Source organism: Rosa chinensis, chromosome 1, assembly GCF_002994745.2.
Source record: "Rosa chinensis cultivar Old Blush chromosome 1, RchiOBHm-V2, whole genome shotgun sequence".
NCBI classification, from domain to species: Eukaryota; Viridiplantae; Streptophyta; class Magnoliopsida; order Rosales; family Rosaceae; genus Rosa; species Rosa chinensis.
The window spans coordinates 55,390,609-55,409,663 of NC_037088.1; the positions used below are offsets into that span (position 1 = coordinate 55,390,609).

A 19,055-nucleotide genomic window follows, 5' to 3' on the forward strand; every position below is an offset into this window, starting at 1 on the left:
TCTAATAGTTTAAAGTTGAAGTAAAAAGTTGGTGCGGGGTGTTGACCTGAACGAGATGAGCATGGAAGGGTCAAGCTAACCAATGAAATGTATTCCAGCTGTAGCACATGTACTAGTCATCGTGTGATGTGGAAAGTTCCAGATATTTTGCATATTTTCAGTTGTAATAATTGTTAGGGATTGTCCTAACTATAAATAGCTAAGTCTGTAATAACTGTGGGGGATTCATTTTGTAAAAACTTTGAGAGTATTCTAGTTCAGGTTTTCTCTCATTTCTCTATTTTCAAAGCTTGACTTTGCTCTCAAAGTTTGACCATGGCTGATATGTTATCATGGTATCAGAGCTTCGGCTCTTGATCCTGAGCCTAATCTCACTGTGGCTGCTCATTTTGCAGCTCTCGCTTCCGCATCTTCAAGCTCACTGCAACTCAAACCCTAGATCTGCAATTTCAACCATTTCTTCAGTCCTCCAGTTCTTCAGGTTGTGTTCTCTGCTTTAGATTGCTAAAACTGAGCTAGTAAGCTTCTATTTTGTTCAGATCTAGCAATTTATAGCTTTTCACGTAGTTCAAAGACTTTCAATTATGATCTGCGTTTGATATTGTGAGATGTGATGTGTGTTGAGCTTGAATTCTCTCTTATACATAGATCGTGTTCATTTGATACTAGTTTGAGCTCAGATGACTTGAAATTGAGCTGATTGAGGAACAATGATAGGTGATAACGAGGAATTTGATTCATACTTTGTTGAGAGATTTGTGATAACATAATTGTGCATAACATAATCAGCTGTGTTCTTACTCTGTTGATGAAAAGAGATTGATAACCTGTAGTTGATAAAGTTTGATAAATTGTAGAAGTTTTCTCAAGCTAGCAACAATGGCAATCACATAATCTGATGTCAACTCTCTCTTGAGCATGATTACTGTGTGTTTGAGCGAGAATAACTTTGTCAAATGGAGCTTTCAGTTTCAGTCTGTATTAGAAGGAAATGATTTGTTTGGATACTTTGATGGAACCTATCCTTGTCCACCTCGCTTTGTGCTCACTGATGAAGGCACTGTGACTTCTGAAATTGCTCAAGCATACAAACAGTGGAAGAGAATTGACAAAGCTTTAGTTGGACTTTTGATGGCTACACTTGATGATGATATTATGGAGATTATTGTTGGTTGCTCTTCTTCTCGTGAAGCATGGCTTGCTTTACAAGAAAGATTCTCTACTGTGTCAAGAGCTAACATCATTCAGCTCAAAACTGATCTACAGACCATTAAAAAGGGCTCTAACTCAATTGATAAGTACCTACTTCATATCAAGCATGCTAGAGATCAGTTGTCATCTGTTGGTGTCTCTATAGCTGATGAAGATATTGTTGTTGTTACTCTAAATGGTTTACCTGATGAGTACTCCATGGTAAAGACTGTAATCCGTGCTAGAGATAGCCCTATTTCTCTCAAGGACTTCAGAGCTCAACTTATTGAGGGTCAGTTTATTCCTCAGGGTTCTATGTCTGCTATGGCTGCACGAGGGTACAAATCTAATGATGAAAAAACCAAGAGCTATGATAGCACTTATCACACTGATAAAGGCAAAGGTGTTTGGAATGGTAACAATGGCAAGCAGTCTACTTAGACTAACACCAAACAGGCTTCTCATGGTGACTCACAAGCTGGTGGAACTTATAGATCTTACAATGGAGTTGAGTGCCAAGTTTGCAATAAAAGAGGTCACACTGCAAATAATTGTTATCAAAATCTTGAGTGCATCTACTGCCACAAGAAAGGACACATTGCCAGCAAATGTTTTCAAAATCCTGAATCACCTGAATTTAGGGGTGGGCAAAAATGACCGAAAGACCGAAAGACCGGAAGGGACCGATCCGGACCGGCCGGTTCGGTCCGGGTTTTAGAAGAAAAATAAGTGTTTTCGGGCCGGTTCGGTCCCTATACACTTGGTGGCGGTCCGGTCCCGGTTCATGAAAATAAGTATGTTATGGCCGGTTCGGTCCCTAAATGAACTTAGCGGTCCGGGTTCGGTTCTTGGCGGTCTTTCGACTGCATGGACCGAAAAAACCGAGCTTGTATACATGTCTTCCTATTATTGGTTAGTTTCGAAGTCCATTGTGGTAGTATGGACATGACCACATGTGATTATTAAGTAAACCTAATTACCTAATTTTCCTGACTTCCTCCCTCAACTCTCTGGCTCTCTGCGACTCCGCCTCTCACAGAGTCACAATCGGTCTTCCTCAGTCCTCACCTCTGCGGCTCTGCCTCTCAGCTCTCACAAGTCACAATCGGTCTCTTGCGTCTCTGTCCCAGCCTCCCAAGTACACCAGGGTGGTCTTGATTGGCGACTCCGGCGTCGGCAAGTCCAATCTCCTCTCCAGGTACTACTGCTTCTTCTTCTCTTCTCTTCGATTCTTTTATGTTTTGGTGGATTTCTGGTTTTGGAGTGGATTTTGGTGCAGAAATGAGTTTGATTTGTGGGATTTGGTGAGTTTCAGCCTTCAGGGGCAGATTTGGTGGTTTGTGGTTGCATGTGGGTTTGTTGAATTTGAAGATTATATATTTCTGTACTTGATTCAAAAGCTAGGGTAATGACATATCATATATTCATATATTTCCAGTATTCCAGTACTGGGTAGTGGGTAGGTTTTAGGTTAACCCAAAGCTCCCCATGTATTTGTTACCAGTACCGTCAAAAAGCCCCTTGGTGCTAAGAAAACTGGGAAAACTGGGGGACTTGGTGCTCGCAAACTCACTACAAAGGTTTTGATTACTAACTTAGAATGAAATTTTATCCACTACTATATGTTAGATATATTTATGAGTTTCTTTTGTTATTTGATTATGCCTTTCTTATAGCAAGATGAATTTAACAAATGCAGCCAAATGAAAGTCTGTATGATCAGAAGCCTGAAGAACCAGTTATCCCAGTAGTTTCCTCAACCAAAAGCACTCCACCAGCTGTCACACCCCTTTCTGCACCCAAGTCATCGAGTTTCTTTGCGGATTTCGGAATCGATAGCAGTTATCCCAAGAGAACTAGTTCAAACTCCTCAAAGGTGCAAGTAAGTTCTGTTTGAGCAATGACATTTGCATACTATCAAGCAAAACTTGATCATTGTTGTTTGTTTTATGTGTAGACATTTATGTAGTTGATATATATACATTTCTGCATTTAGGAAATCTACGTTGACTAGGATCAGAGTTTGACATGGTTAATAAATGTGTAGGTACCAAGGTTTTAGAGAAGTGAATTCTGAGCTTTCCTTTTAATCATCTAGTCAAAGACAAGGAAAAAAAAAAAACAGAGATCCACCATATTTCGAGAACATCAACTATTTTTGTTGATTCCATTTCTTAATCCAACTCAAGTATGTCTATCTTTTATTGTAGAAATTTCAAATTCTATCTTCCATATAATTTATATTCCTTGCATTTTTTTAATATCCTTCTAAAGTTTTCCTGTTTTGATACGTAGTGCTCAATGCCCTGACCTTGAAGTTATTATTAGGATATAAAATTAAATATTTGATCACCATGAATCAATTCAAATGTGTTTCAGACTTGCAATGTCCATGTGTATAATGAACACAGCTAGCAACTAGAAATTAACCAAGTTGCAGGGGGTATCAATCTGCAGCTAGGTTGTATATATAGCTTAGGTATTATCATTCTGCATATTTTATGTAAGTTAAGGAATAATAATTAAACAGGTATCAATCTGCAGGGGGTTTATGGTTTACATTAAGAATCGTTTGCCTTTTTTTTTTTTTTTTTTTTTCTGCAGGAACATACATTGATAAGAAGTGCAAGTGCCCTTGAGATGCTATGGTGTTTTTCGTGTTCTGAAAGCTGTTGCTATAGAAAATTCTAATGATCTTGACGCAGCTGTCAATGATGTGCTGAATGAGGTTCTCCCTTTCTTGACCAAACATCCTGAGAGTCCTGCAAAGGTTCAGACTCCTAGCAGCCAACCAACTGCAGGTATTCTATAGCTTCTCTTGAGAACCTACTGCCATTGTATTATCAAGTAATTGGTGCAAAGTATAAATGTGTAATACTGAATTGTGTAGGGAAAAAAATTTGAAGATGGAGGAATGGAGGAGCAGCTGCATGGCAGCAATAGCATGGAGCAGCTGCATGTCTTTTTAAACTGCTCTTGTTGTCTTGTTGAACATTGTTTCGGTTTTTAATTTGTTATGTTGTTAAGACAATATGTGTTGGTGAACTTGCTGTGTAATTGTGTTGGTTGCTTGCTTTGAATGGTTATTTGCAAGATGGATTTATTTGCAACCTTGCTGCTAGTGCAGATTGCACTTGGCAGAATGGTTTATTGGTTTTTTTTTTTTTTTTTTTTTCAGCATTGCAGCAATGTTGCTGGTTCATAGAATCATATTGCATTGCTCTTTATACTCGCTAAACAGAAGCAGGTCAAGCAGCAAAGATTGACTGGAACCGGAAACCCGAAAAACGGACCGGTTTAGTCCCTGTCCGGGTTTATCTCGGTCCTTATTATATGCAACTACGGTCCCGGCCCGAAGTAAGATTTTCGGTCCCGGTTCCGGTCCCGGTCCCTATAAAACAATTACCGGTCCGGGTTTATCCCGGTCCCTGTTTTGCGCAACTGCAAAACCGGCCCGAAATGGGATTACCGGTCCCGGTCCCGGTCCCTATAAAATAGGTGCCGGTCTGGGACCGTGCCTAGCCCTACCTGAATTTAGAGGCAACAATCAAGAGTACAGAAACAATGTTTGAGGCTCTCCTGAATGTCAGATTTGTAGTAAGAAGGGACATACTGCTGTGAATTGCTTCTACAGATCTAACATTCCATCTAATCATCCATCTCAGTCAGTTGTAGTGTGCCAAATCTGTGGTCTCAAGGGGCATGCTGCATTAGATTGTCATCATCGAAGCAATTATGCTTATCAAGGTGCTGAGCCTCCCTCTACATTGGCTGCAATGACTGCTCAGTCTTCTGGAGCTAGTTCATCTAGGACACATCACAATGAAGTTTGGATTGGTGACACTGGTACCACACATCACATGACCTCTGACCTTAGGAACCTCACTACTGCTCATCCCTATGAGTCTAGTAACTCAATTACTATTGGCAATGGTGCAGGTTTGACAATCAAACATATTGGCTCTACTTCTATTGCACCTACTGCACATTCATTTAAGTTTAACAATGTTCTTCACGTGCCTAGCTTAGCTGTGAATCTGCTCTCATTCAATAAATTGTGCAAAGATAATCATTGTTACATAACAATGGATGATATTGACATTTGTGTTCAGGACAAAGCATCAAAGGCTCTACTGTACAAGGGAAAGAGTAATGGGGAAGGCTTGTTTTTGTTCAAAACTCCAAGATTCATTCCAACTGTTCAACATACTCACACTGCTTTTGTTGGTTCTGCCATCAAATCTTCTCTTTGGCACCAGAGACTTGGTCATCCTACTTCAGATATTGCTTCAAAAATGTCGTCTTTGTCTCAAATCAAGTATAATAATGATGGTAGGCATCACATTTACTCGGCTTGTCTTAGTGGAAAAATGCATAGGCTACCTTTTCATGAGTCTAGTTCCAAGTCTGTAACTCTTTTCCATAAAGTTCACTCATATGTTTGGGGTCTAGCTCCATGTCTATCTCTTGAAGGTTTTAAATACTATGTTACCTTCATTGATAACTGTACAAGGTTTGTATGGATCTATCCACTTGTGAATAAATCAGATGTGTTTTCTACATTTGTTAAGTTCTACAGTTTTGTGTTCACTCAGTTTCATATGGCTATACAATCTTTCCAAATTGATGGTGGTGGAGAGTTTAATAGTAAAGCATTCAAGGAATTCATAGATAGTAAGGGTATTCTTCATCTCATTACTTGTCCACACACCCCACAGCAAAATGGTGTTGCTGAAAGGAAGAATAGACATATTGTAGAGACATGCATCACTCTTATGGCTGCAGCTTCCTTACCTAAGCATTTTTGGTTTCATGTTGTTTCCCATGCTTGTTATCTCATCAACAGGATGCCTTGTAAATCTCACAATATGCAGTCTCCATATTTTGCATTATTTGGTTGTGTCCCTGATCTCAGTTTGCTCAAAGTTTTTGGATCAGCCTGTTATCCACATCTCAGACCCTATTCACAAGATAAGCTCGACCCTAGAACTACTAGATGTGTTTTCCTGGGATATGCTCTTAGTTATAAAGGTGTGTTTTGCTTCAATATAGAGAAAAACAAACTTTGGATGTGCAGGCATGTTGTACATGACAGGACCCGCCCCGGATTTCACCTTGAAAATCCAAAGTGGCCCTGCGGGGCCCACCTCAGAAGAAATTCTACCAAAATTTTGGCGGAACTCCCTCTAAAAGTGGACTACCCAAAAACCTGTATAAAGACATTTACACTTCTAAAATAATCCACCCTTATTCTTCTAGAGCCACTCTGCTCCCTATATCACAACATTTCCCATTTCACAAACAATTCTGAACTTAAGAATATTAATCTCATAGGTTATTAGAGCAATCTAATATACAGGCGTACAAGAGAATAGAATACAAGATAAAGGACCGATACTTTTATAATGCGGAAGCTATGACAGCTATGTCTCAACCCCAAGTACGCTCGACCTCAAGCTAAACTGACCTGCAAACTGGGCATTTAAAATCGAAGGGCCCAGGGGAAAACATTTTTAAAAAATCGTTAGAGTGAGTGGACGAAAAATAAGTAATTTCGAATGAATAAGTAAAACTTAATGCTTTCCCAAGTTATTCTCTAAAACCTCGCATGCAGTAACAATCTTGGAAATACTTTTAATCATCATCTTTACTGCAATCTTAATCCCGTAAAATAGAACATCTCGCAATCTCTTAAAATCTCCAATCCCTCCTATACGTAATCACATTTCAAACATCCTGTTAAATTACTCTTCTCAAATCATATCTCAAAATGGACGATGACTAAAGGGGATTGCCGATTAGTCATCTCATGCCACCTGGAGGGGACTGCCGACCAGTGACGCATCGGAGAGGACTGTCGACCGAACGAGGAGGTGATGGTTAGAGGGGACTGCCGACTAACTACTTCATGTCATCTAGAGGGGACTACCGACTAAATAACGCATCGGAGGGGACTGTCTACCGGAATATTCTGGAAGGGACTGCCGCCCAGACTATTGTCTGGAGGGGACTGCCGCCCAGACTATTGTCTGGAGGGGACTGCCGACAAGGTAAAGCATGCATGCGCTGACTTATTTACCTCCTCAATAAACTGGATTCAATCTCTTTAAGGCAATTGGTTCCGGAAAGAACCCAATATTAATTCACTAAATCCTCAATAATTCATCGAAAGCATAACTCAGGAATATCTCGATAACTCAAACCTCAATATCTCAATAAATCCTCGAAAGCATAAATCTCATACTCGATAAATCAATAAATGTTTTCGGAAAGAATTCTCACTATAACTTCAAAGCTGATAAGTGCGGAACTCAAAACTCAAGAAATTTCGATAATTCTATCGTGCTCTAATATTTGATAAATCATTCATACTCGTATATCATCATATAAATCGATATTCGAAATCAATATAATTCTCATAATATTTTCTTAATCGATCACTTCCTGAAATCATTTCCCAACTCAATAACTCATAACTAACTATCTCGAAAATCTACTAAAAGCCCTTGGAAAGGAATTTTAATACTAACCCTCATAATTCATAAATAAATCTCAATAAACCAAAGTTTATAAAATCATAAAACTCAATAGTTCAAATAATAAATTAAACCTCAATTAAAAAATAATAATATACTGTATGCACAATTAATTTAAAATAAATGTCCACTCACAGTACTGGTTGGCGACCATGCAAACGAGTTCCTTCGTCAAGCGGTAGCTCGATACATCGTCATGTACACAAATACACTTCCATAAACGACAATTCGAATAAATAATTACAAACCTAAACGAAACCCGAAAATCCATATCTCCATTACTTCTCAAATTCCACCCAAATCACACCCATAACACCAATTCCTCGATTTACATAATCCACAATGAAAACGAGGGAAATCTGACAGCCGGGTTTCCCACAATTCAATCACAAAACTTCAAACTTCGGAAAATCACAAACAATTCCAAACTCCTCCAAAATTCACCAAACTTCACAAACAAGCTCTACAACATTTATAGGATTTAATGGGCTAAAAACTAGAATCAAAACACTTCCCTACACGCTGCAGCCGCCGCCACCACCACTAGCTCCGATGGCCACCAAACTTTGGTAGCAGCACCTACTCAACAGACCCAACAACTTTCTCAACTGAGACAAAGTCAGAAAATGAGTAGAAGTACCTCAACAATTAAGGAGAATGTTGAACCCGAATTATGAATAGTAACCTCAAACTTCAAACTGTCGATTCATCCTCCACACTGCAAATCGTGTCTCAAGGCTAGGGGCAAAATGATCCTTGGCAAAAACCGAACCTTCGACACGGGTTTTGTGGCTGGAGACGGCCGGAATCAGAAGAAAACGCCGGAAATGCCGAACTGCTACAGTAACTTCTTCGATTCGTCGTCTAGGGTGAATGATAAGGTGCAAGGCATATATGGATAGAAACCTTGTTTCAAGACGAAGAGATTGACACCAATTTCATGGCCATAGGTGGCCGGACAAGGCAGCGGTAACGCCGGGAAGTTACATCGGCGAGAGAGGAAGAAAGCTGAAAATTTTCAGGGCTTTCCCAAAATGGAAAGTCCAAATTTCTATTTATAGACATGAATTCCACAAAATTACAAAACTGTCACTAAATTAAAACTCTTATAACTTCTTCGTTACAATTCTGATTTTTACGTACCACATATGCACGCGCTCGGTTTAACGTCCTCTACAACTTTCATGAAGAATATTTTCTCAAATTTTGACCCGACCAAAAAGTCAACTTTTAAGGCCACTACACGTACTGAAATGACAGTAAAAGTGAAAGTAAAGATCGTTTACCATCCAAATGACTAGTAAACTGGTGAATTTAGGTTCGGGATGTTACAGTACATGATGAGTCCTAGCCTTGTTCCTTTTTTCTTCCTCACATCATGTGCCATCTCATACTGCTCTTGTCCCTCATTCGAGGTCTTGGTCTAGTGCTGCTCCTAGTGCTGCTTCTTCTCCCACTCCTCTGTTGCCTATTCTCACTCCTGATCAGTTACAGGATGTTCTTCCTTTTGGTCAATTTTCTCAGCATTCTGCAGTTCTCCCTGCCTTGTCTGAAGGGGGGGATAATGTGACTTCAGGTTCTGGTTCTTCGGTAAATTCTGCAGACTCTAATATTGAGTCTAGTAGTTATAATGAGGCTTCTAGTGATGAGCATGAAATGTTTATTAGTGGTGAAAGCTCAAATGGTGAAACTGTTCCAAATATTGGTTTACCTCAAGAATTACAATTTGTTGAGGATCATTCTCAAGCATATAATAATCATTCTATGCTTACAAGGGCCAAGAATGGTATTGTGAAGAAGAAATCCTTCCAAGACTTATGTGCTTTTTCTTGTATTGTTCAACAAGGTTTGCTTGATGAGTTGGCATTTTTCAGTGGCTTTACTTCTATTCTAGATGTTCATGATCCTATTGAGCCTAAATCTTTCAAAGCCGCAGTTGGTAAACTTGTATGGGACATTGCCATGAATGAAGAGATTGATGCTCTTCTGAAACAAGGCACTTGGGAACTTGTTCCTCTTCCAAAAGATAAGAATATTGTGGGAAGCAAATGGATTTACAAAGTCAAGAAGAATCCTGATGGGACTGTGTCAAGATATAAGGCCAGACTTGTAGCTCAAGGTTTTAGCCAAGAGAAAGGATTGGATTATGATGAAACCTTCAGCCCAGTTGTAAGACACAGTACTGTGAGATTAGTTATTGCTCTTGTAGCTATGAACAGGTGGGATTTGAGACAATTAGATGTCAAAAATGCATTTTTACATGGTGATCTCAGAGAAGAAGTATACATGCAACAGCCACTTGGATTTACTAATACTACACATCCTGAGTATGTTTGTCTACTTAAGAAGTCACTTTATGGATTAAAACAGGCACCTAGAGCTTGGAATGAAAAATTCACTACTTTCCTACCAGCTCTAGGTTTTCATTTCTCACACTCAGATCCTAGTTTGTTTATCAAGAGCAGTGAAAAAGGTGTTGTTGCACTCCTTCTGTATGTGGATGACATTGTTGTCATAGATTTAGACACTGAAGGAATTAATACTGTAATAGCTGAGTTAAGTGAAGTGTTTGACATGAAAGATTTGGGATGACTTCCTTGGCATTAATGTGCAGTACAAGAAGAATGGCATATTTTTATCACAAGAGAAATATGTTAAAGATCTGATTCTTAAGGCAGGATTGGAGTCTTGCAGAGAGTGTAACTCACCTTGCCTACCTCATGTTCAGCTACGTAAGTGTGAAGGAACTCCCTTGTCCAATCCCACATTCTACAGGAGTATAGTTGGTGCATTGCAATATCTCACATTCACTAGACCTGATATTACATATGCAGTTAACACTGTGTGTCAATTTATGTCTGCTCTAACTGATGTGCATTATGCTTCTGTGAAGAGAATACTCAGATATCTTCAAGGAACTGTAACTAAAGGACTGTTCTATAAGTATGGGAACTCTATGCCCTTTATCAATGCCTTCTGTGATGCAGATTGGGCTGGTGAGATTAATCATAGAAGATCAACCACCGGATTCATTGTCTATCTTGGTTATTGTCCTATATCCTGGTAGTCAAAGAAGCAAGGATATGTGTCAAGAAGCTCAACAGAGGCAGAATATAGAGCATTGGCAAATACTGCTGCAGAAATTTCCTGGATTCGACATGTCTTGTGTGATCTACAAGTAAGAGTTCCAGCCCCTCCTCTGTTAAAATGTGACAATCTATCTGCCTTAGCCTTGTGCTCGAACCCTGTCTTTCATTCAAGAATAAAACATCTTGATAATGATTTTCACTTTGTGAGAGAAAGAGTACAAAGACATGATCTTCTCCTTCAGTATGTACCTACTGAACATGAAATTGCTGATGTATTTACCAAAGGCTTGCATAGTCCTATCTTTCAAGAACATTGTGCCAATCTCAGTGTTGTTTCCCCCACTGAGATTGAGGGGAGGTGTTGACCTGAACGAGATGAGCATGGAAGGGTCAAGCTGACCAATGACATGTATTCCAGCTGTAGCGCATGTACTAGTCATCGTGTGATGTGGAAAGTTCCAGATATTTTGCATATTTTCAGTTGTAATAATTGTTAGGGATTGTCCTAACTATAAATAGCTAAGTCTGTAATAACTGTGAGGGATGTTGAAGGATATCGACATAATGTGTGCCTCTACAAACTAGGGTTTAGAGTTGTAATAGGAATGTGTTCTAGGTATTCAATTGTAATCAGATTCTATTACCTTTTTGGGTACCTTGTAACTCCCTATTTAAAGGGCTCCTATTATCAATAATAAACACAATTACTATTCTCCTACAACACGTTATCAGCACGAGTTCTAACCCTAGCCTGAAAAAAAAAAAAAAAAAAAAAAAAAAAAAAAAAAAAAAAAAAAAACCTAAACTGCCGCAAAGCTTTGCAGCCTCCTGTGCCCAGCCCTGCTGCCCCTGCAAGCCCCACTGCAGCCCGCAACAAGCCAGCCTCCTGCCGACCTGCTGCCGCATCCTCCAGCCCACGCACTACTGCTGCCCCTGCACACCACCTGCGCACCCGCGCCCTGCACAGCCCAAGCTGCACACCTGTCTGCGTCCCTGCACAGTTCAAGCTGCACACCAGCCCGCACCGCTTAGCCTCCGCGCAAGCCCACTGCAGCCCAGCTTCCTGCAAGCCCCGCCTTCTGCAAGCCCACTGCAACCCAGCCTCCGCGCAAGCCCACTGCCACAGCCCCTACTGCTCCTACCTTCTGCCGCAAGTCCCCGCAGCCTCCCTGCCACACACCTACTGCCTGCGCACCCACCTGCTACCTGCGCACCTGCCTGCAACTTGCACAGCAGCCCGCGCTGCTTCCTATCGCACCTTCCATCCTAGCAACCCCTTAGCTCTGCAGTCTTGCATCCCCGCAGCAGCAACTCCTGCTGTCAAAAAAAAAAAAACCTAGAAAACAGGAGGAAGAAGAAGAAGACGTGTAGAAGAAGGAGGGAGAAGGAGTGGGCCCAGCAGAAGAAAAGAAGAAAAGAAAGAGAAGAAAGAAAAAAGAAAAAAAGAAAAAAAAAAGGGGAAGGGAGAAGGGCAGCCCATCAATTGCCAATTTCCGACCAGATTCCAGCAATCCTAATTTAGCTATACGCCTGCATCAACACGCGCGTGTATAAAGAATCGTGAAGCAAACCTTCAAATTGCCAAGTAAGTTTTGTGATTAAAGTTCCTGCATTTTTTGTCTTTTAAATTCCATTATTTGCTGCAGGTTTTGAAATATACGAACATAGGTTCGATTAATTGATAAGCGGAATTGTGGGGATTCACGCTTAACGAACTAAGAGCGTTCGTAATCAATGAACTAAGAGTGTTCATAATAAAGGAACTAAGAGCGTTCGTATGAACTAAGAGTGTTCATAATGCTCGGACTAAGAGCGTCCATAAGCACCAAATTGTGACCATATTAAAACATCATTATTTGGTCTAATCCAAAATATTATTGGAAATCTATTTCTTGGTAGCATTAAGGCTCGGAAATCTTACATTAGTTGTCGTGGAAGTTTTTACTCCGAAACTAATCTATTCTCCTTCACCTTTGAATGTCGAATGCAAACATGCAAAAACCAAACTTCACTAAACCAGATTCAAATGACATTTGTTATCACCGATGGGTGAATAACGTCAAGAATCACTTCACTACTAATGAGATTCTGTGGAGAAGAGCTCACAGACTAAAGATTAATTGAGAAAAATCCTCTAAACCTTCCCCGTCTCAGCGTTAATGATTGCCAAGCAATATAGGCTTGTGTGCAATGCTAGATGGATTACGAGGTTTCATCAACTTATGCCATTTACTGACTAAGTTGACAACATACTCGTGACAAACCATAATTCAAAGGCCCGTTGGAACTAAGAGCGTTCACGAGGCGAATTATAATAGCGCACCGAAAGAAGGGCGCAAGGAGCGGAACCCTAAAAGTTAGAGGATAACAAAATGGACTTGTGGGTCCATACAAACCGCCCTACAAAGGAAGGAAAACCTCGAGATACGTAGACACGTGGCAACATTGGCCAACGTGGGATCCATGGAGGATGTCCAAATGCACAAAGTGCATCTCAATTAATGGGTGAGGTAATGCTATAGATGTGGATCTTCAGAGCATTGGTTTAAGCACTAAAATGCGAGTGGAAAAACAAAAGCTGCATAATACAAGGTGTATAAAAGATATGAGAGAGCATGAGGCTCATCTCGCAACAGAAGGAGATGATGGAGATGACAATGACGTCAATGTCATCATTACGGACTTCAAATCTGGCGAGGAAAACAACAATGTTGATGCCGCAAATTTTGATTAAATAGTCTTTCATTCTCCAAGAATTATGTAATGGCAATTGTGCCTTAATGGATAAATGACATTTGGTTTTAACTCTTTCTCACTAGAATATGATGTCTAGGAAAGTAATTGAGATTAGTGGTACTTAAGAGAGCCTCGCTCCACCGACATCTCTCTCTACTTCCCTGGTCATATTTGATTGGAATTACCAAAAGGATTGAGTGACTACAATTTGTCTACATTTCATTTTATTTGGATTAGATTCGATCAAGAAACTTTGATGCAATCATTGGCTATTAATAAAGTATCGATTCTTTAATGTCTTGGACATACCTTAATTCGAACTTTATTTGAAAGATATAAGAGCCAATGGTTTTCATGTGGAAACACACTGTGAGAATGGACAAGAATTCTTTTGCATCACCTCTAATGACTACGGACATAAACGAGTATTAGAGAAACTTACGTGTCGCTCTAGTGGGTTGTATGCAACCACTATTCGAGTCATTGAATCCAACCATGTCATGAGAGATGATTTATGGGATTCTGACACATATAGGCTTTGGCATGCCTGTTTAGGACACCCAGGTCGTGACATGATGATCCGTGTATTAAAGACTTCACACAGACATCCATTTTTCAGAACGAAAAGAAGTAAGAACCAAGAATTGGTTCAGGAGCTGCACATGCGCCTCATGGCGCCATGATTGTGCAAGACTGGCCACACATGGCCAGCACCGCATACCCCCTGCGGCCAACACATGGCATTGATGCCATGTATGGAGACTTGGCTCCTCTTTCTACTTCTCAAAGTAAATTGTGACATTCTGGCTCAACCAAAACCTTCATCGGTTGATTATACGACCAATATTTCGTTCTGTAAAGCCTGTTTTTTTTAAGGATCACGACCATCCTATGCAAAGGACACTAAAGGAATAATTTCATTCTTACAAAGAATTCAAGGGGATTCTGTGGATCGACTCAACCAACTTGCGAACTGCTTAGATGTTTTATGTTATTGGTTGATATGTGGACACGCTGGTCACATGTCGCACTATCGTCCACTCGTAATGCTGCTTATGATGCACTCCTAGCCCAAATCATATGGCTACGGGCTCACTACCTGGATCATCCCGTTCAGTTAATTCGACTTGAAAATGCTAGAGAGTTTACATCAAAAATTTTAGATGACTATTGCATATAATTGGGTATTGATATCAAGTATCATATTCCCATGTACACATCCAATTGATCTCGCGGAAAAGCCACCATTAAACTACTACGATGGTAGCCCGGACATTGGTAATGCACACCAATATTTCCGCTTGGGTTATGCAATATCGCATGCAGCTATGCTAATTCGTCTACGACTCATAGTAGCCACTCAACTTTTATTTGCGTTACAGCTAGTGACTGGGTTTGAATCTAATATCTCGTATTTATGCATATTTGAGCGTGCGGTTCATGTGCCAATTGTGCCGCCACAGTGCATCAACATGAGTCATTGCAACGAATGCATATATATATTTGTTGGACATGAGTCTCCAACTATAAGTCCGCTATGTAGAACCCTTGACAGGCGATCTCTATTTCGCTGGATTTGCGAATTGTCACTTTGATGAGACAGTCTTCCTGTCGTTAGGGGGAGATTAGAATGTCAATGTTCAACAGGAACGACATGAATTGTCGTGGTCTATCCCCACTATGTCTCATCTTGATCCCCTAAAAGTGACGAGATCACATATACCTGCTGTAAACATGCCTGCAAGGATTGATGTCCCCATAAGAGGACATGGTGCCACCCAGAGAAGATGGGTACTGCACCACTACCATGGATGGTGGTATGGTGACTCCACAAAGGTGGCATAATGGCGTCATAGGCCATGGGTTCCGCTAGAGAGAGTAGGAGACCCATAGGTTCGATGGATTCTCGCCTTAAGAAGATAGCGAGTTTGGCACAACTTGATCCATTGATCATTGATACTCAAAATCCGTCTCATGAGAATATTTTGGATTGTGGTTATGTCCAAGAGACATCGCTGGGGGACACCTCAATGTTAGAACCAATTCCTGAGAATATAGAGATCTCTACGAACTACACTAGTGTACATGAGCACGTGGAATTATTGAGACCAATGACATCGAACCTTACTCCGTTGAAGAATGCCAACATAGAGAAAATTGGCCTAAATGGAAATATGTCATCCAAGTTGAATTGGATTCACTAACGAAGAGGAAGGATTTCGGGCCTGAGATATCAACACCTCCTAACATAAAACATGTTGACATTAATAGGTCTTCGTTAGATAGCGTGATGAGAAAAAGAGATGATAATCTCACCTTATGGCGCAAGGCTTCTCACAAAACACCCTGGAATCTACTACGAGAAGACATATTCTCTCGTAATGGATGTCATTGCACTCCACTACCTTGTTAGTTTGGTAGTTTCTAAGTAACTGAACATGCAGCTTACAAATGTGGTCACTAAGTATCTTTATGGGGATCTAGATACGGAATATAATGAAGGTTCTTGTGAACTTCATTTACCCAAATCAAGTGGCTCTTGACCACGGAGCGCGTTTGCAATGAGGGTGAAACGCTCACTAAAGTGATTACTTGATTGGGAAGGGATATGATGAACTATGCCCCTGCGTTTTCATGACAAGTTCTGGATTTGCAATTTTCGCGGTTTATGTTGATAAACATAATTGAAAACCTTGAGAGTTAAGGGAAACCGCTGAACACCTGAAATCCGAGTTTGAGAGGAAGGACCTTGGGAGAACACGGTTTTGTCTAGATTCAGAACTTGTATACCGTGTCAATAGATGCTTAGGCATTTTGATAAAGTCAAAAATGCACTCCCATGGTTGACAGGACCAGCCCCGGATTTCACCCTGAAATCCGAAGAGGCCCTGCGGGGCCCACCTTAGAAGAAATTCTACCAAAAATTTGACAGAACTTCTCCTAAAAATAGACAACCCAAAACCTGTAGAAAAGCCTTTACACTTCTAAATCATCCATCCTTATTCTCCTGTAGCCACCCTGCTTCCTATATCACAACATCTCCCATTTCACAAACAATTCTGATACTTAAGAATATTAATCTCAAGAGTTATCAGAGCAATCTATTTCTTAGGCGTACAAGAAGGTAGAATACAAGATAAACGACCAATACTTTTATAATGCGGAAGCTATGACAGCTATGCCTCAACCCCAAGTACGCTCGACCTCAAGCTAAACTGGCCTGCAAACTGGGCATTTAAAACCGAAGGGCCCAGGGAAAAAACATTTAAAAACCGTTAGAGTGAGTGGACGAAAAATAAGTACTTTCGAATGTATAAGTAAAACTTGATGCTTTCCCAAGTTATTCTCTAAAATCTCGCATGCAGTAACAATCTTGGAAAATACTTTTAATCATCATCTTTACTGCAATCTCTTAAAATCTCATCCTCAATCCTTTTTAAAACATCATTTTCAAAAGGTTCGTTTGATGACTAGAAAGGACTGCTGTCTAGTCATCTCATGCCATCTGGGAGGGACTGCCACCCAGAAGACGCATCAGAAGGGACTGCCAACCGGAACAGGAGACGGTGGATAGAAGGGACTGTCAACTAACCACAGGTAGTTAGAAGGGACTGTCAACTAACTACCTCATGTCATCTGGAAGGGACTGCCAACTAGATGACGCATCGGATGGGACTGCCAACCGGGCTGTAGTCTGGAAGGGACTGCCAACCAGACTATTACCTAGAAGGGACTGCCAACTAGGTAATGCATGCATGCACTGACTGATAGCCTCCTCAATAAACTGGTAACAACCTCTTTCAATTACTTACTTTCGGAAAGAAACTCGCTATTACTTCAATAAAACATTAAAAATTCACCGAAAGCATAACTCAGGATTATCTCGCTAAATCAAACCTCAATATCCCAATAAATCCTCGAAAGCATAAATCAAATACTCTGTAAATCAATAAATGCTTTCGGAAAGGAAACTCAATCTAACTTCAAGGCTGATAAGTGCGGAGCTCAAAGCTCAATAAATCTCGATAATTCAATCATGCTCAAATATTTGCTAAATCCTTCGTACTCGTATATCTTCATAAAAACTGATATTCGAAATCAATAATTCTCATAATATTTTCTAAATCAGTCACTTCCCGAAAATCATTTCCCAACTCAATAACTCATAAATAAATAGCTTGAATATCTATTGAAAGCCCTCGGGAAGGAAATCCACTAAAAATCCCGTGACTCATAGAGCATAATAAATCTCAAGAAATCAAGCTCATAAACTCATAATACTCAATAATTCAAATAATAAATTAAACCTCAATCGGAAATTAATAATATACTGCATGCACATTTAATTTAAAATAAATGTCCACTCACTGTACTATTGAGGCGATCACGCATACAAGTTCTTTCGTCGAGCAATAACTCGATATATCGCCCTGTACACAATTATAATTCGTGAATAACAATCTGGAATAAAATACGATTCCAATGTCCTATTCTCATAAATCAACATTTCTATTTCTTCTCTGATTAAACCAAAACTTCATCATTTGCATCTATTCTTTAATTGAAGGTTTCTAGGGCAAAGCTGAGAGAAATCGGATAGTAGAATTCTCATAAATCAATAACCAAACTATTGAACTTCGTAAATTCCGATTAATATCCAAACCTCCTCCAATTTCCACCAAACACCTATCCATAAATTCGTAACAATATATACTACCCAATAAACCAAAACAACTCACCAGGAACGGTCGGACGCTCCCTCACACGTCGCCACAGGCAGCTGCGCCTGGACCCCACCCGCCGCCGGTCAACCACCATATCTGGCTACCAAATTTTACCAGCATCAACAACTCAACATTCCAAGCGTCTTTCATAACTGTGGCCAAGTCAGAAAATACCTCTAAGTGGCTGAACAATTAAGCAAACCGAAGTAGAGTAAAATTTTCTAATTATGCTTTCTCCCTCCACGCTGCAAATCACCTCAAGGTATTTGGGGAGCTTCAAGTACGCCTCAAGGCGCTTCTAAAAAGCCTGGCTTTGTCGCCGGAGGTGACCGGAATTGAGATCAACGATCAATTGCTACAGTAAACTCCCACGACTTGGTTCGTCATTTTCCGGCCAAGTTATCGTGAGATACCACCGTAGGCGCCACGAGGAGGTCGAGTCGAGTCCGTAGCCACCGGTCTTGAGCCGTCAGGTGGCCGGAAGAGAGAGAACACCGGAGTTGCAGATCGCCGAAGGAAGAGAGAAAAACGCGGGGGAGGAGGAGAGAGAAAGAGAAAAGAAAAGTTACTGGCCAACAGTAGAAATTCAAATATATACTACTTACTGTGAACAGTAACTTTCACATTTTCGCGTATAACTTTCGTATATGAGCTCCGATTTTTACGTACCACATATGCACGCGCTCGGTTTAACGTCCACTACAACTTTCATGAAGGAAATTTTCTCAAATTTTGACACGAACAAAAGTCAACTTTTAGGGCCCCTTAAAATGTCGAAA

General features: G+C 40.3%; 1 protein-coding gene across 1 annotated transcript; it reads left to right on the forward strand.

Moving 5' to 3' along the window:
• Window positions 1–1,693: 1,693 nt before the first annotated feature.
• On the forward strand, window positions 1,694–3,313 carry LOC112178854. Its single transcript, XM_040507592.1, has 4 exons — window positions 1,694–1,896; window positions 2,159–2,389; window positions 2,507–2,596; window positions 2,868–3,313. The coding sequence occupies exons 1-4, from the start codon at window positions 1,694–1,696 to the stop codon at window positions 2,896–2,898; spliced, it is 555 nt and encodes a 184-aa protein (XP_040363526.1). The 3' UTR covers window positions 2,899–3,313.
• Window positions 3,314–19,055: the final 15,742 nt, after the last annotated feature.

What these genes read in the sequence shown, in the direction of transcription:
- LOC112178854 (XM_040507592.1), top strand. Translation starts at nt 1,694, where the DNA reads ATGGAGTTGAGTGCCAAGTTTGCAATAAAAGAGGTCACACTGCAAATA. An exon ending in GATCCGGACCGGCCGGTTCG is followed by an intron (nt 1,897 to 2,158) that starts GTCCGGGTTTTA and finishes GTGATTATTAAG; the next exon opens with TAAACCTAATTACCTAATTT. An exon ending in TACTTGATTCAAAAGCTAGG is followed by an intron (nt 2,597 to 2,867) that starts GTAATGACATAT and finishes CCTTTCTTATAG; the next exon opens with CAAGATGAATTTAACAAATG.